The sequence below is a fragment of the Rousettus aegyptiacus genome, unplaced genomic scaffold (genome assembly GCF_014176215.1).
Source record: "Rousettus aegyptiacus isolate mRouAeg1 unplaced genomic scaffold, mRouAeg1.p scaffold_m13_p_8, whole genome shotgun sequence".
NCBI lineage: Eukaryota > Metazoa > Chordata > Mammalia > Chiroptera > Pteropodidae > Rousettus > Rousettus aegyptiacus.
The window spans coordinates 18,248,612-18,270,575 of record NW_023416311.1 but is presented as its reverse complement, the minus strand read 5'-3'; the positions used below and the strand labels follow the sequence as shown (position 1 = coordinate 18,270,575).

The window sequence follows — 21,964 nt, the reverse complement described above, 5'->3', positions numbered from 1 at the left end:
CCATCTTGGAATTGGGAGGAAGAGGGAGAGGGAGACCGGGACGAGACCCGGGTTGTGGTGGGGAGAGAGGCTGAGACTAAGAAGGAGAGAGGGAGCGAGTGCGCCGGGACCGCCTTTAGCTGCAATCTTTCAGCCACCCTCAGGAGAGAAAAGGGGAGAGGGAGGAGACCGGGGCAGGAGCGGGGGCTGTCACCCTCAGACCCTGACGTGAGAGGGGCCGTTTGGCCGGACGTCCTAGGGGTGGGCCCCCTGTCGGTGGCCGAAGACCTGGGGTTCAGGCCCTTCGATCCCGAATTTCCAAGCTTGACCACTCGCTTCTCAAATACCTGGGTATCAGCCTCACAGATTCCAGATATCCAGGACTGGGATTTCAACCTCTCTAAACCTGGGGCTCTGTTTTATAGGATTTCAAATATCTGGGGTTCAGGCCCCTACGTTCACCATTATTGGGGTTCATTCCCCACAAGTTCAAATATCAGATTCAGCCTTCCCCCTTCAAATATTTGGGGTTCAGACCCCACAATCAGAAATCCGGGATTCCGCAACTGTCGCACTCGAGGAGGAGGACTGGACCGCGAGGTCAGATCAGGTTTTCACCCCCTCCCCTCCAGGGGAGGTTTCCCGGGCCCGCCCCTCAGGAAGGGCCAAAGCTGAGGAAGAGGTGGCAAGGGGAAAGGTCTCCTTGCCCCTCTCCCTGCTTGACAGAGCCGCTGGAGGACCCCAGAAGGAGTCGGAAGCGCTGGGGCACCATAGTGACCCCTACCAGGTGAGACGGGGTGCAGGGGCGCGGGTCCCTGTGTCTAGCATTGAGAAGAGAGGGTACTCCTTTCTTAGAAGCTGGGCCTGGGTAAGCCCTCCCTTCGGGATGGGGAAGCCCAGCTGGGCCAGTGGTCAGCCTCTGGCTAGCCTTGACTTCTACTGCCACCCTCTTCCCTTTTCTCTTCCCTTCATAATGTTGGTTGATGGGACCTCAGGTGACAGGGTCTCTAATGTCACCGGCTGTCACGCCCTAGATGCTTGAGCTAACCAGATGGGTTTGTACCCTTCTGATCTCCCCTGTTCACTTTGCCCCTCACAGCTGCCTCTTCATGATTATAAGTCTCTTCCTGATGGCTCTGGGGTGTTGATTCCCATGCAGAGGCATGGTGGCCTCCATGGTGGGTCTGCTTATCTGTTTTTTAGGCATGGTCTGGTGAGTTTCTTGTCCTGTCAAGGAAATGTGTGTGTGCATTTGTGTTTAAGGGTGACTGGCATTGTTCCCCCCCACTCCAGAAGTGTAGATACCTTCCAGTCTCTTGCTGTGATGATTTAAATAATCTCATACATTTGTCAGTGATCTGTCATTTACAAAGTGCTTTACATCCATTCTCTCAATTGACCCCCTCCCCCCAGCCATTCACCCTGTGTGTGGGGGGGGTTCTCTTTTATCACTACCTTCCCATTTTACAGTTGAGAATATTGAGGCCCAGAGAGGTTGCCCAAGGTCAGTCAGTGGCAGAATCAGGATTTGAGTTGGGGTGAAATTTAAGAATGAAAGGGACAAGAGCTTCCTTTTTAGGAGGGCTGTATTTAGAAGCTTTTCCTGATGGGAGGCTCTGGCTCTTGCCTTCTGTCTCATGTTTTTTTCTTTCCACCGTGACCTTCATCTTTACCATGATTCCAGTGTTTAGCCTGGGTTCCTGAGAGGGCTTTCTCTCCTGACAAATGATAGCCACAGTGGTGTCTCTTAACAGTTACAGCCAACCTGCTAGGGTAGGATGAGCCCCAAAGTATTAAAGCATTGTTGTGGTGACTCTGGAGGCAGGAAAGGAAAAATCCATATGCTGAGTGTCTGCATAGTGTCCCTAAATATGGGATCCCATTAAAAATCTCACAGCAGCCCTATGCTGTAATCTGGTTTACTGAAGAGAAGACCAAGTATAAGGAACTTATAGCCCTCTTGCTGTATACATTGCAGATGAGATGTACTACTGGTAGTGTAGCCTAGGGACAGACACACTTGGGTTTCCTCATCTGCAAAAGAGATAACATGGTTCCTTTTAGAAGGTGGTTATGATTTAGCATAGACCTTGGCAATCAATCAAATGTTTGATGTTATTTGATAAAGAGGCCCCATGTGATGTTCTGGTGGTATCCCTTACATGTGGCCTGGGGTCCTGGGTTGGCTTTCTTGGATGGGTGCTGGTAAAGAGGTCAAGAAGATTCCTTTGGCAAGTTGTGAGCACCTGCCTTTGTGTGTGGGTGTGCGATGGGGTGAGGGGTGCTTGGCAGGGTTGCTGGCAGGAAAATGGAGGAAAAAACCTGCTTTGAGCAGCCTTGAAGCTGCTGAGGGCAATCAATCAATTTCCCAGGCTATTCTGAGCCCTCTGCACCGTGGAGGCCCACTGGAGAGCAGGGCTTGCTCCTTGCCCTCCAGCTTCCAGTTGGGCTGAGGAGACAAAATTAACAACACAATAGGAAACAATGCAGGACAGAACATAATTACATGCTAAATTGTAAGGCACTTTTAAGGAGCTAGAACTCTGCCCTAGGAGTCCAGCTCTGTTAAGGTTCCATTGTGCCAGAATTCCAATAAGTACTTAGGAGCTTGGGCTGGAATCTCCTCAGGGGTCTGATCTCTGATGTACTGCAGGAGCTTTCTCTAGGTGTTTGGCTGGGTACTCTAGGAGCTTTCCCCCAGCAGTGGAGTGGTCAGGGTAGGCTTCTTATAGAAGGGGACTGAATTGGTAAGAGTGTAATGAGCGCACAGGCCTAACTGGAGAGAAGTTCCTGTTCTGTGACCTTGGAGAAGTCCTCTTTCCTTTCTGTGCCCCAGTGACCTCATCTGTGCAATGATCATGATCCTGCCCTGCGTATTTCATTGGGCTATTCTGAAAGTACAGTTGGTAGAAGACCAGCTTAGAGGAGGTCACAACTTTTCTGAGCCTGTTTCCCCTTCTGCAAAATAGGATTAATAGTAATAACTTCATAAGGTTTTGGTGAGGATTGCATGAGAGATAATGCATGCTCAATAAATAATGTTTGTACATGGCAAATGTCCTGTAGTTGTATGTGATGCATATGCAATTGGATTGGTAAAGTAAGGCAGTCCAGGTCACAAGAGAGGCCCCCAAAGCCAGATGCCGTTTCCGTCCTTTTCCTTCCCATTCTAGATCTCCCTGCCACAGGTTTGAGAGTCTTCTGGCCCCTCTGGGCTAGTACCCACTTCTAACAATGGCCGGATTTCCACTGCCTCCGGCCTGGCCATTTCCTGCTCTCTTACAGGGTGTGAGAGGTTGAGGGAGGAGGGGGCCTCAACATCAAGGGGAACAAAAAGATGCCTGGAAATATTTGGGGTATGGGACTTGTGGGATAGGACACTTGGGTATCTGGGGTTCTGGCTGTGAGGCAGAATCTTTTATTCTTGAGAAGTAAGGGTTGTAGAGAATTGAAGCTTGTTGAAGGCTGCGGGAGGCGGTGAGGATGCTTAGCTCTCAGTCTTCCAGCAGTTTTAGGGACTCCAGGGACTCGGCCCCCGTGCTCTGGTTGCCAGGGCAACTTCATTTTTTTTGAGCTTTGATGTTTTTCCTAATCTCCCCCTGCCCTTCTTCAGCAGTGCCTCCCCTTCATTAGGGAACTAGGGTAGGAGAAGGCAGAAACTTGAGGGACCCCTTCCTCCCTCTAAGGGTGCCCCATCCTTGCTCTGAAGGTCCCGTCTCTAATTCTCCAGGTCAGGCCCCACTCTCCGGGCCCTCAGGGGCCACCATGCCAGCTGGGGGCCGGGCCGGGAGCCTGAAGGACCCTGATGTGGCTGAGCTCTTTTTCAAGGACGACCCCGAAAAGCTCTTCTCTGACCTCCGGGAAATTGGCCATGGCAGCTTTGGAGCCGTGTACTTTGTGAGTTGGAGCTTGGGAGGGTGGGGTAGGGATAGGAACTATATTCTCTCCTTGTGTACCTCCAAACAACCCTCTACACTAGTCTGCCATACCAACCTTTCCTGCCCTCTCCTACTGTGCCAGCAAGTCTTTCTGCTGCCCAGTTCTCACTGGAGCCTTCACCACCTTCTGGTCTGGTCCTCTAGGCCCGGGATATCCGGAATAGTGAGGTCGTGGCCATTAAGAAGATGTCGTACAGTGGGAAGCAGTCAAATGAGGTCGGTTGGGCTTGATAAGACCAGGTGGGGGGCAGGAGACCCCAGCCTCAAGACGCAGGCTAAGTAAGCCTCTCCTTCCCCTGACGGCCTCCCAGAAGTGGCAGGACATCATCAAGGAGGTTCGGTTTCTACAGAAGCTCCGGCATCCCAATACCATTCAGTACCGGGGCTGTTACCTGAGGGAACACACGGCTTGGGTGAGCTGGCCCCCTGACTCTGGCCTGATCCTTTTCCCCTCGCCCCAAGCCCATCCTTATCCTGGTCTAGTCTGTTAGGTGGGCCCTGTTCAGAGTGCCATTTTGGGGATCTTGGGAAGAAGGAAATCTCTCTCAACCTCTTTAGTTCTCAGATAAACCCATGAGCAGTAGTGTCCATCTAGAAGGAGAAGCTGGTTTGAAGAGTGAGATAGACTGTTAGCAGTTGGAAAGGGACATATGGGCTGGTGGAGAATGGAAATTGAAAAGGGCTTTGAAGGGATTCATATGGGAGTGGTGGTGATGTCTTGGGTTCTTTCTAGGAAGCCCTGACCTAGGGACTCTTTCACTACCCCCTCATTTTCTCAGTTGTCCTTCCTCCCTGTCATTAACCTGGGGGCATTGCCTGAGTGGAGGATAGAGCAAGGAAACTCTCTGTTTTGAATCTCTATCTGTGGGAGATGGGCTGGGGTGGCCAGTTCTGCTGATCTCTGACCCTTGACCCTTCCTTAGCTGGTGATGGAATATTGCCTGGGCTCAGCTTCTGACCTTCTAGAAGGTAAGTAACTCTTTGTCCAACAAGTCGGGGAAGGGAGGAGAACAGAGAAGCTGTAGGGGAAGGGTTAATGAGAGCTTATTCCAGTCCCACCCTTGGGCTCCCTCAGTTTGATGTTTTTCCCTCCCTAGTGCACAAGAAGCCCCTTCAGGAGGTGGAGATTGCAGCTGTGACCCATGGGGCCCTTCAGGGCCTGGCTTATCTGCACTCTCACAACATGATCCATAGGTACAAGCAGCACTGATGATGGCTGGGAGGAAGGGAGGGGGTGCTCTCTACACCACTCCTCATTCAACTGGGCTACAGCCTTCTTGGAAACTTGGTGCTAAAGCCCTTGCCCAGCCTTCCAGAGATACATGTTTTGTCCCTGTGCTTTGCTTTTGTCAGGGATGTGAAGGCTGGAAACATCTTGCTATCAGAGCCAGGCTTGGTGAAGCTGGGGGACTTCGGCTCTGCATCCATCATGGCACCTGCCAACTCCTTTGTGGGCACCCCATACTGGTGAGTGGTTGTGATGGTGAGTGGAGAGAGCTCCCAGGATGTTGGGAGCAGGAGTTTGCAGGGTCTGGGCAGTTGATTACCCTCTTTTTCCTGACTATTTTCCCAGGATGGCTCCAGAGGTGATCCTGGCAATGGATGAGGGGCAGTACGATGGCAAGGTGGATGTCTGGTCCTTGGGCATAACCTGCATCGAGCTGGGTAAGGACATCCTGTCTCTTCTCATTCTCTTTTCTCTTCATCCTTTTCTCTTTCTCTTACTGTCCTCATACCATACCATACTTAGAGGTCTCCAAGCCCTTACCCATTTTGACTCTACCATTGATTTCCAATACAGGCAGCTGTCAAATTCTGCCAATGTAAATATCTAAGATTTCATAGCATTCATCTCTTCATCTCCAGTACTCTAGTCCTAAGTCTTTTTTGAGTGCCCACTGTGTGCCACGCGCTATGCTAGTAGTTTCTGGGGTACAGCAGTGAATGAAGTTCCTGCCCTCATGGAACTTATATTCGAGTTGGAGAAACAGGCATGTTTTCTTTCAATATGATAAAAGCTGAATGAGAGAGTTACAGAAATAGTACAATTCTAAAACAAGGGACTTGACCTAGTTCAGAGGCTGAGGACAGTCTCTTTGTAGCAGAGATTTCTAAACAACCACAAGACAAATAATAGTTAGCTTTCGAAGACTGTAGAGAAGAGCATTCCAGACAGGTGAGAGCAGATGTGGGGAGCTGAGACTAGCTTCAGTGGTTTGGAGTATTGCAGCAATGCAGAGAGCAGTGAGTGATAAGGCCAGAGAGTTAGCCTTGAGTGAGTTCATGAAGCCTTGAAGCCATGTCAAGGTTCTCATCTTTGCCAGCCTATACCATTGCATCCGCTGTTTAGCGAGATGTTTGTAAGGCCTCCTACATGGTGCCAAGCACAGAATAGTTGTCCAAAAAAGAGATGCTATTAGTTACTCTTACCAACAACTTCTTGCAGTGAGCTTTTTGACTGCCAGCCTCTTCTATAGTTGATCTCACGTCACAGAGATCTGCCCAAACTCTGTTGTTTCACCTAACCCCCGCCCGCCTGCCCCAGACACATCACTGGCTCCCCATTGCCTTTAAGACTGAAGCTATCTCCGTCTTTCCTTACACCAACTAAAGCCTCTGCTTCCTAAAGGCTGGTTCTCCCCTTCATGACCTCCACCCCTGAGTGTGCTGTGAACGTTTCCATTTTCTTGCCTTGGTTTGTATTGCGTCCTCTGTGCAAAGGCAGAGATTTGAATATGCCCTTTCCCTCTATCTCTGCATGTCTATATTTACTGTTTGAGGCGTGACCAGATAGGTGAAGCAGGCCAAATTTATGAAAAATTTAGAGCTATCCATTTTATTCCTAGTTTTGAGTCGAGACATGGATACAGAGAATTATTTCTCTACTATTAAGAAAAAAATCAATCCTGATTATAAATGGCAATTCATAGTCAGGTTTAGAGAGCAATATGGAGAAGACTGGCAAACTAGAAATTGGTATTGCTTAGCTCTAGCCCATTGTTATGCAGGAATGTAGGCGCCAATTCACTGGATCTAAATTTTTAAGAGAAACTGGAGATTTAAATTGTTATTTTTTAATTATGTTAGAATTTAATTGAAAAATAACTGCTTAGACCAAAAACATAAAATAACACAGAACATTTGTCTGGGCCATAAGGGCCTCCTGGCTTGCAACTTCTAAACTAAGGTCTAGCTCCAATATCCCTTTTTCCAAAAGACCTTCCCTGAATCCCCTGCAAATGTACCAGCTTGCAGGCCCACCACATGCCTAGTTTCCCAACAATTTACCTGTCTCCCTCTTGTTCCAGTTAACAGTTTGGAAGTGATACTACTTGTTCAGTCCTATTTAATCTTTCCTGTTAGACTGAAAGTACCTTGAGGACAAGGCCTGTCTTTTGTTTTTCTTTATCTTCCCCATAGCATTAAGCAAGTTTTTTGCTCTCATCTGGCACCTAATAAATTAATAATTCAGCTGATAACTGAATGTGCTTTTTTCTGCCTTCAGTGCTTTTGCATATATTTTCTTTGCTCCCTATTCCACTATGTGTAGGAGAGAGAACAAGTGTATTGCATTTTAGAGAGAAAACATCAAGGTTATGTGATTTTTTCTGGGTCATGCAGCAAGGAGGTTAGGGAGCTGGAATCTTCTGATTTCCATCCCAGTCTTCTCTTCCCACTTGCCACCTCTCACTTTCTCCCTTTGTCCTTTCTCTTTAGCGGAACGGAAACCACCACTGTTTAACATGAATGCAATGAGTGCCTTATACCACATTGCACAGAATGAGTCCCCTGTGCTTCAATCAGGACACTGGTAAGGACAGGGATTCCTGGGCCATAAAGTAAGGATGACTGGTGCATGCCCTCCATACCCCTCTCTCACCTTCTGTGACTTCTAGGTCTGAGTACTTCCGGAATTTTGTTGACTCCTGTCTTCAGAAAATCCCTCAAGACAGACCAACCTCAGAGGTTCTTCTGAAGGTGAGGGCTCACTAGCCTAGCATTCGCCTAGGCAGCTTGTTAGAGCCACAAGAAACCTCTCAGTGAATTTAGTGACTCCCAATTCTTCCTTCACCAAGAACTTCATTTATGAATCCCCAGCCCCATCCCAGTGCCCCACTGACTCTGTGTTTTGCAATATTTTGTCTATTAGACTGCCTTTATTAATAATTTGTTTTCCCATCTTTTATTAATCAAAGATGTATATAATTGCCAGCCAGAGCTTCTGGTCAGCGTGGATAATCACGGTTACCACACTGATCTGATGTAATTCAAGCCAAAAGCCTGTGTAGCCTTGTCATGGGTAAATGTATGATTTCCCTTAGGTATTTTTTGACTTATTAAAAGTAGAGGGGCCCCATTCCCTTCACAGTTCCATGGGGGCCTAAGGAGCCCTAGTTGGGAACTGATGTAGGTTGTCTAGTTTGACCTACTTGTTTTCTGATTGTGGGCTACCTTACAAGGCCCAGAGAGGCCTGGGACATGTCCAAGGGCACTCAGCACTTTGATAGAAGACCTGGACTAGAATCCAGATCTCCTGATAATTCTTGCCTGTCAGCCATGCCTAGAGGAACAAAAGACTGGGGTGTGGAGATTAGGTGGTAAAATGTAATGTGGGAGGAGGGGTTGGGCCAGCATCAGCTCATGGTGGGCATGGGTCCCAGGGGAATGCCTCAGGCCAGAGGGAATGCCAAGACCCATGGGATATTAGGGGCAGGGAATACTTAGCAGAAAGCCTCAATGTTCTCTGTCCCCAGCACCGCTTTGTGCTCCGGGAGCGGCCACCCACAGTCATTATGGACTTAATTCAGAGGACCAAGGATGCTGTGCGAGAGCTGGACAACCTGCAGTACCGCAAGATGAAGAAGATACTGTTCCAAGAAGCACCCAATGGCCCTGGTGCTGAAGCCCCAGAGGAGGAGGAGGTGACCCAGTTTACCCTGCCACCCTTCTTTACCACCATGTTGTACTTGCCTCCTAGTAGTTGCTTGGTCCCCTTCCCCACCTCTCCTCACACCAACTGTCTCCTTGCACTGTCTCCATATACACACCCCTTGTCCTTCCCCTTCCCTGCCCAACAGCCTGCACCCTGTCTACAGGAGGCAGAGCCCTACATGCATCGGGCCGGGACGCTGACCAGTCTAGAGAGTAGCCACTCAGTGCCCAGCATGTCCATCAGCGCCTCCAGCCAGAGCAGCTCAGTCAACAGCCTAGCAGATGCCTCCGACAATGAGGAGGAGGAGGAAGAGGAGGAAGAGGAGGAAGAGGAGGAGGAAGGCCCTGAAGCTCGGGAGATGGCCATGATGCAGGAGGGGGAACACACAGTTACCTCCCATAGCTCCATCATCCACCGGCTGCCGGTACGCAATCACCCTGAATAGGCCTGAGAGAGCAGCAGGACCCAGCCCCAGCTCTCCCACTCAGAAATCATCTGGGTTCTCTGCTCTCCCTCCCAGACATAATGGCCTCTCCTCTAAGTCTGATTGGGTCTCCAGAGAACTTCTTTGGGCCCAGCGATTCCTGAACCTTGGGACATCCTTTCCACCTTTCCTCTCCTAGGGCTCTGACAACCTATATGATGACCCCTATCAGCCAGAGATGACCCCAGGCCCTCTCCAGCTGCCTGCAGCCCCAGCTCCCACTTCTACCACCTCTTCTGCCCGCCGCCGGGCCTACTGCCGCAACCGGGACCACTTTGCCACCATTCGTACTGCCTCCCTGGTAAGTATAGCCATCCTCCCTCGGCCTGGAGGCCCCAGATTATCTAAGTCCATAAATGGTTTTCTCCCTGTGACACATAAGTCCTGATTTCACCCTCACTTTCAGTTGCTTTCTCACCTTCTTCTCACCTCAATCCTCCCTCCTCCTTTACCCTTCTAGCAGACTGTTGTGTGTGTCCCTGCCGTGGCAAACTCACTCCACTTTTTGGCTGGGCTTAAATAGCATCTCCTGGGGTGCCTTCTTAGGTTCCTGGCCATCCACGTGTTTCATATCCCTCTGATATGGTGCTCCTGAACAGCATTATGACAGGTGTGCTGGATTCACTGCTCCTGGAGCACAAGGGTGGCGTTCAGGTGTCCACCTCATTCCAGTGACTAGCACTCAGGCCATACATGCCTGTTATTTAATCCTTCTGGCTCCTAAGAGGGTATGATCCCATTTTACAAATGCAACTGTGACTCAGAGGAACTGCTTGCTCAAAGCATTTGCCAGAGTACCTTTGGTGGTTCTCAAATTCTATAAGCAGGATATTGGTTCTTTTCTAAAATTAAGTCATAGCAATGTTTTTCTCAGTTGACAGGAAAAAGTGGGTAGACAGTTTTTAATCCATGCTTTTAATCTTTAGATTACATTCTTGTTTAGCTGCATGCATCAACAGCTCTTTTAGAGACTACTGGTTGGTTTAGTATGTTCTTATGGTCTCTGTGGCTGGTTGTTTTGCTAGGACAACTCTTCAGGTTCTCTGATGCTTGGTGCCTTGTGGTACTGTGCAGAGAGGTCTGTGACTTCCTGGGGATTGACTACCTGGACTAATTGTTGTCCACTGATATAGCCCCTTAACAATGGGACTTGAACTCAAACCTCAGATGGGGACATCCAGACCCAGCATTCTTGTTATTCCAACATCTCATGGCCCAAACTTAATCTCCACTGCCCAAATGAGGCAGTATTAACCGCCCCATTAGATGATGAAACTGAGGCTTAGCAACCTTAACTTTCTTGAGATCACATGGTTGGTTAGTGGCAGGGCTGGGGTTTGGGCTCAGGTTTGTCTAATTCCTCTACTTTTTGGAATTAATCTGTAATTGTTCATGTGTTTATACGAGGACTTGTGCTTAGCCCCTTTATTGTCTCATTCAGTCACATCAACCTGTGAAGTAGATTGTATCTCCATTATCTAGTTGAGGGGGCAGGCTCAGAGAAGTTATGTGTGATGAAGGAACCAAATGAAATTAAAATCCATGAGTATAAGACCCATGTTCTCCCTTTATGGAGCATAATAAAATATGCGTGACCACGGCTAAGCCCCACTTTTCATCCCCTTTCCTGCCCCAGGTCAGCCGTCAGATCCAGGAGCATGAGCAGGACTCAGCTCTGCGGGAGCAGCTAAGTGGCTATAAGCGGATGCGACGACAGCACCAGAAACAACTGCTGGCCCTGGAGTCGAGGCTGAGGGGTGAACGTGAGGAGCATAGTGCACGGCTGCAACGGGAGCTTGAGGCACAGCGGGCTGGCTTTGGGGCTGAGGCAGAAAAGCTGTCACGGCGGCACCAGGCAATTGGTGAGAAGGAGGCACGAGCTGCCCAGGCCGAGGAACGTAAGTTCCAGCAACACATTCTTGGGCAGCAGAAGAAGGAGCTGGCTGCCCTGCTGGAGGCACAGAAGCGAACCTACAAACTTCGGAAGGAGCAGTTAAAGGAGGTGAGATAGGCTGTGGCAGTGGGTGGGGCCCAGTGGTGGGTGAGGCAGGACCTGACCAATCTACTTTCACCCCACTGCCCTTGCCCAGGAGCTCCAGGAGAACCCCAGCACACCCAAGCGGGAGAAGGCCGAGTGGCTTTTGCGGCAGAAGGAGCAGCTACAGCAATGCCAGGCAGAGGAAGAGGCAGGGCTGCTACGGCGGCAGCGCCAATACTTTGAGCTGCAGTGTCGCCAATACAAGCGCAAGATGCTGCTGGCTCGTCATAGCCTGGACCAGGACCTGCTGCGAGAGGTAGGCCACTCCATCCCCCATTCCCCTCTTGGATCCCAGACACATCCCCTTTTCCATTTGCCTCACTTGTGGCAGTTTTTCCCCTGTGCCCTCCTTTATTTTATGGCTTGGCTTCTCCTGAACACTCCTTTTGCTTTTCATGCCCATCAGACCCCGCTAGAGTTCCCTTAGGCTTCTGTTTCCAGGCCAACCAGGAACTTGGCTCCTATACACCCCTCATCTACATTCCTCAGCTCCCTCTGCCAAGGAGTCTTGAGGCTCTCACTTCCTTGACACCAACAAGGCTTCCTGACTAGGCTCTGGGCCCTGCTTCCCTTCTGCCTCAGGACTTGAACAAGAAACAGACACAGAAGGACTTGGAGTGTGCATTGCTGCTGCGGCAGCATGAGGCCACACGGGAGCTGGAGCTACGGCAGCTCCAGGCCGTACAGCGCACAAGAGCAGAGCTCACCCGCCTGCAGCACCAGACAGAGCTGGGCAACCAGCTGGAGTACAACAAGCGGCGTGAGCAGGAGTTGCGGCAGAAGCACGCGGCCCAGGTTCGCCAGCAGCCCAAGAGCCTCAAAGTACGTGCAGGCCAGCGTCCCCCGGGCCTCTTGCTCCCCATTCCTGGGGCTCTGGGACCACCCAGCACAGGCACCCCTAGAGAAGAGCAACCCTGCTCATCTGGCCAGGAGGCAGTCCTGGACCAAAGAATTCTGGGAGAGGAGGAGGAAGCAGTTCCAGAGAGAAGGATTCTGGGACAGGAAGGGACCACCTTGAAACCAGAGGAGCAAAGAATATTGGGGGAAGAATCAGGAATCCCTATTCCCAGTCCACAAAAACACAGGAGTTTGGTTGATGAGGAAGTTTGGGGTCTTCCTAAGGAAGAGGTAGAAGAGCCCAGAATCTCATCCCTGGCACCTGAGGAAAGGAGCATTATGGGCCAGGAGGTAGCTGGGGCATGGAGGTTGTGGGGGAAGGAGGATGGAAGCTTCCTGGATGAGGAATTTGAGCTTGGCTGGGTCCAGGGTCCAGCACTGACACCAGTCCCTGAGGAAGAAGAGGAAGAGGAGGAGGGGCCTCCAATTAGGACCCCAAGGGATCCTGGAGATGGCTGTCCTTCACCAGACATACCCCCTGAACCTCCTCCAACACATCTGAGGCCAGGCCCTGCTAGCCAACTCCCTGGACTCCTGTCCCATGGCCTCCTAGCTGGCCTCTCCTTTGCAGTGGGGTCATCCTCTGGCCTTTTGCCCCTGCTACTTCTGCTGTTGCTCCCACTGCTGGCAGCCCAGGGTGGAGGTGGCCTGCAGGCCGCACTCCTGGCCCTTGAGGTAGGGCTGGTGGGCCTGGGTGCCTCCTACTTACTTCTTTGTACAGCTCTGCACCTACCCCCTAGTCTGTTCCTACTCCTGGCCCAGGGCACTGCACTAGGGGCTGTCCTGAGTCTAAGCTGGCGCCGAGGCCTTATGGGTGTCCCTTTGGGCCTTGGGGCTGCCTGGCTCCTAGCCTGGCCAGGCCTGGCTCTACCTCTGGCAGCTATGGCAGCTAGTGGTAAATGGGTGCGGCAACAGGGCCCTCGGATGCGCCGGGGCATCTCTCGGCTCTGGCTGTGGGCTCTGCTGCGTTTATCACCCATGGCCTTTCGTGCCTTACAGGGCTGTGGGGCTGTGGGGGACCGAGGTCTGTTTGCACTCTACCCCAAAACCAATAAAGATGGCTTCCGTAGCCGTCTGCCTGTCCCTGGGCCTCGGCGGATTAATTCCTGCACTGTCAGACACCCACTAGCCCTATTGGCAAGGTTTTGGGCCTTGTGCAAGGGTTGGAACTGGCGTCTGGCACGGGCCAGCCAGGGTTTGGCCTCGCACTTGCCTCCCTGGGCCATCCACACACTGGCCAGCTGGGGCCTTCTTCGTGGTGAACGGCCTAGCCGAATCCCCCGGCTGCTGCCACGGAGCCAGCGTCGACCAGGTCCCCCTGCCTCCCGCCAGCCACCACCAGGGACTCTAGCTGGGCGGAGATCCCGAACCCGCCAGTCCCGGGCCTTGCCTCCCTGGAGGTGACCAACTGTAGCTCTTCCCCAGCCCAAATGTAGAGCATTGAGCACTTTATCTCCCACTACTCAGTGAAGCTTCTCCAGTCCAAATCCTCCTCTCCCTCTTTCCCTTTTTCCCTCAAAATGCTTCCCCACTTCCCCATCCACCCCCCACTCCCCTCAGCCCTTTGGACTTCTAGACAGGCAGCCTCCTTCATTATGGAGTCCGGAAGTTACACTTTGTGTTCTCCTGACACTCCTCCCCACCTAAGTTATTGCTGTTCTCCCACTGTGTGTGTGCTCATCCTCACCCTCATCGACTCAGGCCTGGGGCCAGGGATGGTGGTGGGTGGGAAGAGTCATTTTTTTTTCTCTCTGATTTTGTTTTTCTGTCTCCCTTCCAACCTGTCCCCTTTCCCCCACCAAAAAAAAAAGAAAAAGACAAACACAAATAAAATATCTGAGCGGAACTGTACCTTTGGCCCAGGCTGCCTCTGTCTGCTTTGTCCTGCCGCCTAGCCTTTCCGGTTTGCCCCCCATCTGGAGCCTTGGTCCCAGTTCCATGACTTCTTCATCCCCATCTACGTTATCTCAACCCCTTTCACTGCTCAGCCTCATCCTCTCTTCCTTCATAGCTTCGTTGTATCATGACCACCACCAGCTCAAGGGTCTGGACCCTGCAGAGCTTCCACAGAACATCTTGGCCCCATAGTTATCCTGTTTGTGGATTCCTTCCAGAGAGTTCTTAGGTTCTGGGCCCTTTTGTCCTCATCCCTTACTTTATCTCCCAAACTGTTCCCTATGTGGTTCCCTTTTTTCTGGGAGCGGAATTTCCTGACATCAGGCATTACCCTAGAGGGCTGGGGGATGGGACTGGAAACCCTCCACAGTAGGGGGTGGTAAGTTTGGGGGGCCAGGTGGAGAGTGTGGGGGCCATGGAAATGGGATTGGTTGTGGGCTTGGAGTGGGAGCCGAGTGCGTAAGGGGCCAACTGGAATGCGGACATCTGGTCAGGGTGGTAGCTGCTGGCCTATTGAACTTGTCAGACCTTTTCTGGCCACCTCCTTTACCCCTTTCCCTTATATGGCCCAAGATAGGGCCATCCCTTCTTATCTATTTCTCAGCTTGGTGCTTATTCTCCTTCCCTCCCTCCCACCCTGAGGTTCTGAACCTGGGCCTTCCTCTGTCTTAGCTGTGTTGCTCTCTTCCATGGGTGTATTGTGTGACTTGGTTTTCTCACTCTTGTGCACATTCTGTATCTGCTCACATACTTCTATCTCTAGGCCATATTTTCTCCCTTTTTGCATGGTCAAACTTCTTACATACACTCAGCACTCTAAAGATTCTCAGTTCCCTGTCCGTGAACACTCCTGTTTCTTTCGAACGTGCTCTTGGAAACTTTTATTTTCTTTGCATCTCTCGCCCATCTAGAATCTTCCTGATCTCTCAACACATTCCCATCTCTGTCTGTATACAGCTCCCCCCGCCCCCTCTGTCTAACATGTTTTCTGTTTCTCTCCCTCTCCCTGTCTCTGCTTCTGTCTCCTCCTCCTCTCTCTCTTCTCCCCATCTCCCCTGGTTGTTCCTCCTCCTCCTTCTCTTCCTCCTCCTCCTCTTCCTCGTCCTCTCTCCCCTGCCCCCATCTCCCCTCGGTCCATCCACTGCATAGTCTAAGGAGCTGCAGATCAAGAAGCAGTTCCAGGAGACGTGTAAGATCCAGACTCGGCAGTACAAGGCTCTGCGGGCACACTTGCTGGAGACCACACCCAAAGCTCAGCACAAGAGCCTCCTTAAGCGGCTCAAGGAAGAACAGACCCGCAAGCTGGCAATCTTAGCCGAGCAGTACGACCAGTCCATCTCAGAGATGCTCAGCTCACAGGCGGTGAGGCCTGGGATCCAGGGAGGGAATATGGTGGTGGTTGGCTTCTAATTCTGGTTTAGCTAATGGGTGACAGAAGTGAGAAGTATGGACAGAGATGGGGCTTTTTGTTCCTGGGAAACCTAGATACTCTCCCACTGTTAGTATTCTCCACAATGGTTTTACTATGTCTCTTAAGTATTTTTTTAAGGTCTTGACAAAGCCAGCCTGCCTACTGTATCAAGAACCACCAAGGAAAGAGTAGTTATAATTTCTTCTCGAGCCTGAGTTAGTTTAAAGTATGAACAGGGAACAAATCAAAATACTTGTAACTTTCAGGCTGACTTACTCAGACTTCTGGAGGATTTCAAAGGTTGCTATTATAAAAGTGATCACACATAACACATAAAACTGGAATTGGCCTCTTAAAATATGTACATGGTGTAAAAATAAAAGTACCCCTTCTCTCACCCAAGCCCAGCTTTCAGAAGTAACTTAATAATTCCTCGTACTAAATTTTTTTTCCAGTGCATATGTGAAGTTACATAAAATTTTTAAACAAAAATGGTATACACTGTTTTCTAACTTTTCTTTCCACCTAATACTTCTTGGATATCTTTTCGTGTCAGTACACCATCTCATTTTTTTTAACAGCGTAGAATTTTCCATGGTATACCATTATTTATTTAACTCATCCCTTATTGGTGGACATTTAGGTTGTTTCCAGTATATTTGCTATTACAACGCTTCAGTGAACACCTTCGAGCACATGTGCAAGTATACCTGGGGGCTAAATTCCTGGAAGTGTAATTGCTGTGTCACAGGGTATGATGACCTTTCATTTTGATAGATGTTGAGACTGACTGCTGCTTGAAACCTTAGGGCCCAGGCCTACCTGGGGCAGGGGAAGATGTGGGGGTGGGGAAGGAGGCCCCTAAAACTAGATCTTCCTGTCCTCTAGCTGCGGCTCGATGAAACCCAAGAGGCAGAATTCCAGGCCCTTCGGCAGCAGCTTCAACAGGAGCTGGAGCTGCTCAATGCTTACCAGAGTAAGATCAAGATCCGCACAGAGAGTCAACACGAGAGGGAGTTGCGGGAGCTGGAACAGAGAGTAGCTCTGAGACGGGCACTGCTGGAGCAGCGGGTAAGAGGGCTCTTCCTCCAGGATGGGGTGGGGAGGATAATCCCCCCACCCCCACTGGACTCTCTGATCTCTATTCCGGGTGCCCCAGGTGGAAGAGGAGCTGCTGGCCCTGCAGACAGGGCGCTCTGAGCGAATCCGGAGTTTGCTCGAGCGGCAGGCCCGTGAGATCGAGGCTTTCGATGCTGAGAGCATGAGGCTGGGCTTCTCCAGTATGGCTCTGGGGGGCATCCCAGCTGAAGCTGCTGCCCAGGGCTATCCTGCTCCACCCCCTGCCCCTGCTTGGCCCTCTCGTCCTGTTCCCCGTTCAGGGGCACACTGGAGCCATGGTCCTCCTCCACCAGGCATGCCCCCCCCAGCCTGGCGTCAGCCCTCTTTACTGGCCCCCCCAGGACCCCCAAACTGGCTGGGGCCCCCAGCACAGAGTGGGACACCCCGTGGTGGAGCCCTGCTGCTGCTAAGAAACAGCCCCCAGCCCCTGCGGCGGGCAGCCTCAGGGGGCAGTGGCAGTGACAACGTGGGCCCACCTGCTGCCGCAGTGCCTGGGCCTCTGAGCCGCAGCACCAGTGTCGCTTCCCACATCCTCAATGGTTCCTCCCACTTCTATTCCTGAAGTGCAAGGTGGATGAGCGGATGAATGGGGCAGGGGCAGGGGTGGGTGGAGCCTGATCCTAGAGGGCTGTAAGTTTTAGGCCCACCCAGGGTTAGGGGACAGGCTGTTGGTTCCAGCTCCCCTCAAACCTCATCTCATGAGCTTCTTGGGCTAGCCAGTGGTCCAAAGTCAGCTTGGGCATAGGTGCCTGAAGGCTGACCAGGAGCCCCTGCCTCCCCACCATGGTGCCAGGGTCTCTCTCCATCACAGCCTCGGGAAAGGAGGGAGATGTGCGTGTCAAATATTATTCTAGTCCCCCGGGGGAGGGGAAGGGTGGGTCTAGATATATTATATTCAGAGAACTATACTACCCCCTGCAATGGGGCCATGGACTGGGGACACCAGGCCCCCAGACCTTGGATGTGGCAGAGCAAGTCTGGGGCCTAAGGTGGGGAGAACAAGAGGGGACGGGCTTCCTAGGAAAGAAGGATCAGTATGGGGTCTTGGGGTCAGGATGCCTGGGTCTCTCCATTCTCCCATTGTCGTCTGACGTCCTGTGCCGTCTTGTCTTTTTTTTTTTTTTTTTTTTTTTTTAATCGAGATCAGAGCTGGGGCAGGGGAACATGGGAAGGACCTTGGAAGGGGCTGCTCCCAGGTCTGGGGGCAGTCATGGGAGCCCCTCCCAGCTACGGGGCTGGCACAGAGCCCCCATGGCAAGCTTTTAATAAACTGTTGGTTATTCTAACAGACCCCAGGACTCACCTTTTCTGCCTAAGGTGTGTATTAAGGACTGTTCAGTGGCAGGTGAACTTGTATTTTAAAAGTTTATTGGGCTGTGTAACCAAAAATTTTAGTGGTTTTAATGACTTTGTACATGACTGGATCCAGAACCTCAAAGGAGGTCATTAGTCTCTTGACCTCTGCTTCCCTTTGCTTTGGCTTCAAAGATTTTTCAGAAAGTTCCCTTCATACTCAGGCCCCTGGCAGCTCCAAACTTACATCTTAGCCTTCAACCTCAACAGCAAGAATCCCAGCAAAATTTTAAAGTGACTTCTTTGCCTCCATCTATAGCCAGAGATCTGGGGTGGTGCTGATGGGTCAGGTGTAGGTCCTGTGTCCACCCGTTTCAGGCAGAAAAGTCAGCCACAGATTAAGCAGCTGTTTCCATGAGAGGGGGGAGACAGACACTAGCTGTCCCCAAGTTATGAAGCTTCACATTGTTCTTAAAACTAGTTATTCAGATCTTCCCAATTAGATTTCCTAATTAGCTTATCAGACACAGCTAAAGGGGGGGATCAGAGGGGGCCCACTGGTCAGGCTGGAGGAAAGAGGATAGAAGTTTGAGCCTCGTGGCAGATGGGATGGCAGGTTCTGAAGCTGGGACTTTGGAGAAACGGGGGGAAATTAAAAGGAACCAGACTGGGGGCAGGAGGACGGTAGCTACTCCTTTTAGCCTCCTAGCCAAAAGGACAGTGGGGTGAGAGTGGGGGACTAGTTTCAGTGAGGTGATGCATACACTGCTTTATTGGGTCTTAAAAAATAAACCCCTGTAAACACTTTAAACAGAACATGAAGCTGAGAAATAAGATCACAACAACTGTGTCGCGGGGGGTTTGCAAGTCTTTGAAGAAAGCTGCTGTGCCCTCTATACAGGGGGAGTTGGTTGTGGGAGGCAGTGATTTTATACATATATACATATATATACACATATATATGTATATATATATATAAAATCACATATATATAAAACATGTATATATACATATATGTATATACATATATATGTATACACACACACACACTGTCTAAAGTGGACAGTCCCTCCTGGGGGTTGGGGGAGCTCAGTTACTCTCGCCATCACTGCTGATGATGCCACGCATATGTGACCAGTCTGGGGGTGGGGGACGGGAACGTTCTTCCTCTGAGTCTAAGGTCCGGCGGTATAGTTCCCCAGGGGTGGCTGTTTCTGAAGGGTTCCAGGCTGTGCATCGGCGTGGCCGACCTGGGGGGAAGTGGGAGATTAGTTAGTTGTCTAAAGTCCAAGCCCCAACTATCCCTGGGGAGTGGGAGGAAGCCTCACCTGAAGCACTGATGATATTGGTGATGTCCAAGGAGGCCATCTCGGCTGCCTCTTCACGCTGCTCCTTCAGGGCCCGACATTTCTCTAAGGAAGGGTTACCTAGGGCAGACGAGGCTGGTGATCCTCTCTTTCCCAGCAGACAAAACCCTCTCCTGCATCCCCCAAGATACACCTGGCCTCACCCTTCATGCCCAGAGATTCCAGCTCTGCCCGAAGGATAGTAAGGCGCTCCTTGTGTGAGCGGCAGGAGCCCAGCAGTTTCTTGTAGTTGCGATGGGCGCCACAGGCCCGAATATAGCGCTTTAGTCTCATCACAGCAGGGTGGTCCTCACCACGACGACCAGAGCTGACCTGGCAAGGAAAGACAGCTGAGGCCAGGCCCTCTGGGCTTCAATCAGGATCTCCATCATTCCTTAATTGTGGCCTCCCATTCCATCTTCACCCTCACCTTCCTGCCTTTGAGCTCTGGGCTGCCATTTGCAGAAGAGGAGGAAGAGCTTCGTGTCCTGTTTTTCTTGGAGCTCCTCCTATAAGAGCGGTTCTTCCTCTCCCCTTTCAGGCTCCCCCCTGCCTCACTGTCACTCACCTCCCTCTCAGAATCACTTGCTTCACCATTGGCTATCTTTCCACTTTCCACCTGGCCTGTCTTTCCAGTATCTTTAAAAGCTAGTTTCAGTTTCCTCCAGCTGTCTTCTCCATCCTCTTCACTGCTTCCACTCTGCCTTTTGCCACCCTTCCACTGGGTCCTGTCCTTGCTATTCTTCTGCACTAGGGACTCTTCATCTCCACTGTTATCCCCGCTGTCTGCTGCTGCTTTTTCCTCTTCCTTTCTGTCCCTGCAGTCACCCAGCAGTCTCACCTTGCTTTTCTGCTCACTGATCCTCTCCTCCCAAGCTGACTTTTTCCCTCTTTTGCTCCTGGCTCTAGGTTTTCTATCCTCCTCCTCTTCCTCTCTGTTCTTTTTCTTCTTGGCTAGGGTCTCCTCCTTACTCTCCTTTTCACTTTCCTGGTATCTTGTAGCTCCTTTGTTTCTCATTTTTTGGGCAGGATCCTCCTCACTGTCCTCACTCTCCACTGCGGCCTGCTTCCTACTGGCTGAGGTCAAGCAAGGTACCTGCTTATTCTTTGTCACAGGTTTCCTCTTAGTTCTGCCTTTGAACTCCATTTCTACCTCCTTTTCTTCCTTTTCTCCATCCTCCTCTTCCTCACTGCTCTCTTCCTTGCAGACCTTACTTGTTTTAGCAGTGCCCTCCTCCTTACTGCTCTCCTTCACCACCTCCTCTAACACAATCTTTGCAGCCAGGTCCCTCTGCTGTTCTTCCTCATGGCTGCTCTCGATTGCATTCTTTGAGGCTGGCTTTGGACTCTCTGCCACCGGACTGACTGCTGCTACCATCCCATTCTTTGCTTGAGGGCTGAAGCAGTCTGGACTGGAGGCTGCAGAGCTGAGCTCTGGAATGTGGAGAGAAGAGAAGGTTGAGACAGGTTCCTTCTGTCCCTTCTCCCTCCACTTGGGATAGAATGCCTTGAATCCTGCGCTGACAGATGGAGGGAACACCACAGGAAACAGGGCCATCAGTCCACCCTGTTCCTAGTTACTGACTCACTGGCCTCACACCCTCATCCAGTGCCTTGGGACATCATAATACATGCACAATAAATACGTTTTGAATGAACCGACTACGCAGAAGGCACTAACCTGACTCTGAATTGAAACGGAACCTTTTTCTCTCTGGATCACTGCAGGGGGTAGGAGGCCTCTCTGCCTTTTTGGCAAGGTCTAGACTTTCCTCCCTGGCACTGGCTTTATTCACCTGTGTGTGCGCGCATCAAAAGAGCAAAATAGGTATTAAGGTGGCATGCCCCACCCCCTCTCAGGCCCCTACTTCTCGACAACGAACCCCGCTTCCCGTGGCTTGGGCTAGCGCCCACACCTGCATCTTCAGCAGCTGCTCCTCCACAAGCCGCTTCAGCGCCTGCTTCTCCTCGGGTTCTAGGTGGTCGCGGTCCGCGTAAGCCAAGAAGTGCCGCCGCACGGTGGAGTGCGTGAGCGTGCTACAGAGACATGTGTCAAGGCGGAGTCCCCGTCCCACCCCTGCCCTTTCCAACCCCAACCTCCACTGCACCTGAGGTCCGGGCAGCATCGAAAGAAATTGCGGGTAAACTCCCGCATCTCGTCCTCCCGCGCCATTTTGCTCCACCTGGGATTGGCGGCTCCCGCCTTTTTTTCTTCTCGGCCGCCGTCCGCGCTTTGACAGGAGCTTGCGCACGCGCGGTGTCGGAGGGACGGTTGGGTATCGGTGGCGGGCCGCTTGTATCGAGAACTTTGTCCGACAAAACCTGCTTTCCCCAGCAGTTGAAGGGTCTCGTGGTTCCTTCCTTTTCTTTGAACGAATTGTTTTTAAAGTTATCGTTAGAAACCGATTCGGCGCTGGCAACCTTTGGGTGGAACGTACTAAACCCGTGACGGTGCCTCCGCCGGTGGTCAGGGGCCAGCAAGGCTACTGTGATTTCGAAAGACAGAAGAAAAAGGACATCCTCGCCTGAAGACTAGGAATCCCTAGGGGAAAGTGTTGTGTCTTCCAATTGCTGAACACCTTTAGAAAGGGCTCCCTCCACTATCCGCCATCTTTGTGATGTCATCGCGT

At 51.3% G+C, this 21,964-nt stretch overlaps 2 protein-coding genes across 7 annotated transcripts; one reads left to right on the top strand and one right to left on the bottom strand.

Annotated features, from left to right (window-relative positions):
- Positions 1 to 3: 3 nt before the first annotated feature.
- On the top strand, positions 4 to 17,985 carry TAOK2 (TAO kinase 2). Of its 4 annotated transcripts, none has more exons than XM_016155045.2 (19): positions 4 to 766; positions 3,710 to 3,876; positions 4,062 to 4,133; positions 4,229 to 4,330; positions 4,841 to 4,886; positions 5,015 to 5,111; positions 5,271 to 5,384; positions 5,491 to 5,582; positions 7,635 to 7,728; positions 7,814 to 7,895; positions 8,672 to 8,839; positions 9,014 to 9,274; positions 9,474 to 9,635; positions 10,971 to 11,336; positions 11,425 to 11,628; positions 11,955 to 12,194; positions 15,315 to 15,527; positions 16,465 to 16,647; positions 16,736 to 17,985. In XM_016155045.2, the coding sequence occupies exons 2-19, from the start codon at positions 3,745 to 3,747 to the stop codon at positions 17,255 to 17,257; spliced, it is 3,150 nt and encodes a 1,049-aa protein (XP_016010531.1). In that variant the 5' UTR covers positions 4 to 766; positions 3,710 to 3,744; the 3' UTR covers positions 17,258 to 17,985. The 4 variants fall into 4 exon arrangements, with proteins under 4 accessions (XP_016010531.1, XP_016010529.2, XP_016010530.1 ...); XM_016155044.2 differs by having other exon boundaries at positions 33 to 766; positions 8,996 to 9,274; XM_016155043.2 differs by lacking the exons at positions 15,315 to 15,527; positions 16,465 to 16,647; positions 16,736 to 17,985 and having other exon boundaries at positions 11,955 to 14,127.
- Positions 17,986 to 19,005: 1,020 nt separating this feature from the next.
- HIRIP3 (HIRA interacting protein 3) lies at positions 19,006 to 21,946 on the bottom strand. 3 transcript variants are annotated; one of them, XM_016155046.2, is made up of 7 exons: positions 21,443 to 21,945; positions 21,251 to 21,371; positions 21,016 to 21,130; positions 19,765 to 20,768; positions 19,499 to 19,667; positions 19,317 to 19,415; positions 19,006 to 19,238 (listed from the first exon to the last, which is right to left on the bottom strand). In XM_016155046.2, the coding sequence occupies exons 1-7, from the start codon at positions 21,505 to 21,507 to the stop codon at positions 19,078 to 19,080; spliced, it is 1,734 nt and encodes a 577-aa protein (XP_016010532.2). In that variant the 5' UTR covers positions 21,508 to 21,945; the 3' UTR covers positions 19,006 to 19,077. The 3 variants fall into 3 exon arrangements, with proteins under 3 accessions (XP_016010532.2, XP_016010534.2, XP_016010533.2); XM_016155048.2 differs by having other exon boundaries at positions 21,518 to 21,944; XM_016155047.2 differs by lacking the exon at positions 21,016 to 21,130 and having other exon boundaries at positions 21,443 to 21,946.
- Between the last annotated feature and the right edge of the window lie 18 nt (positions 21,947 to 21,964).

Bases quoted from the DNA above. Each gene is read 5' to 3' on its own strand.
- HIRIP3 (XM_016155046.2), bottom strand. From the start codon at position 21,507: ATGGCGCGGGAGGACGAGATGCGGGAGTTTACCCGCAATTTCTTTCGA. The intron at 20,769-21,015 runs GTTAGTGCCTTC...TCCACATTCCAG, and splicing joins CCGTTTCAATTCAGAGTCAG to AGCTCAGCTCTGCAGCCTCC. The intron at 19,416-19,498 runs GTGAGGCCAGGT...CGTCTGCCCTAG, and splicing joins GGAATCTCTGGGCATGAAGG to GTAACCCTTCCTTAGAGAAA.
- TAOK2 (XM_016155041.2), top strand. From the start codon at position 3,745: ATGCCAGCTGGGGGCCGGGCCGGGAGCCTGAAGGACCCTGATGTGGCT. The intron at 5,112-5,270 runs GTACAAGCAGCA...TGCTTTTGTCAG, and splicing joins TCTCACAACATGATCCATAG to GGATGTGAAGGCTGGAAACA. The intron at 8,840-8,995 runs GTGACCCAGTTT...CCTGCCCAACAG, and splicing joins AAGCCCCAGAGGAGGAGGAG to CCTGCACCCTGTCTACAGGA.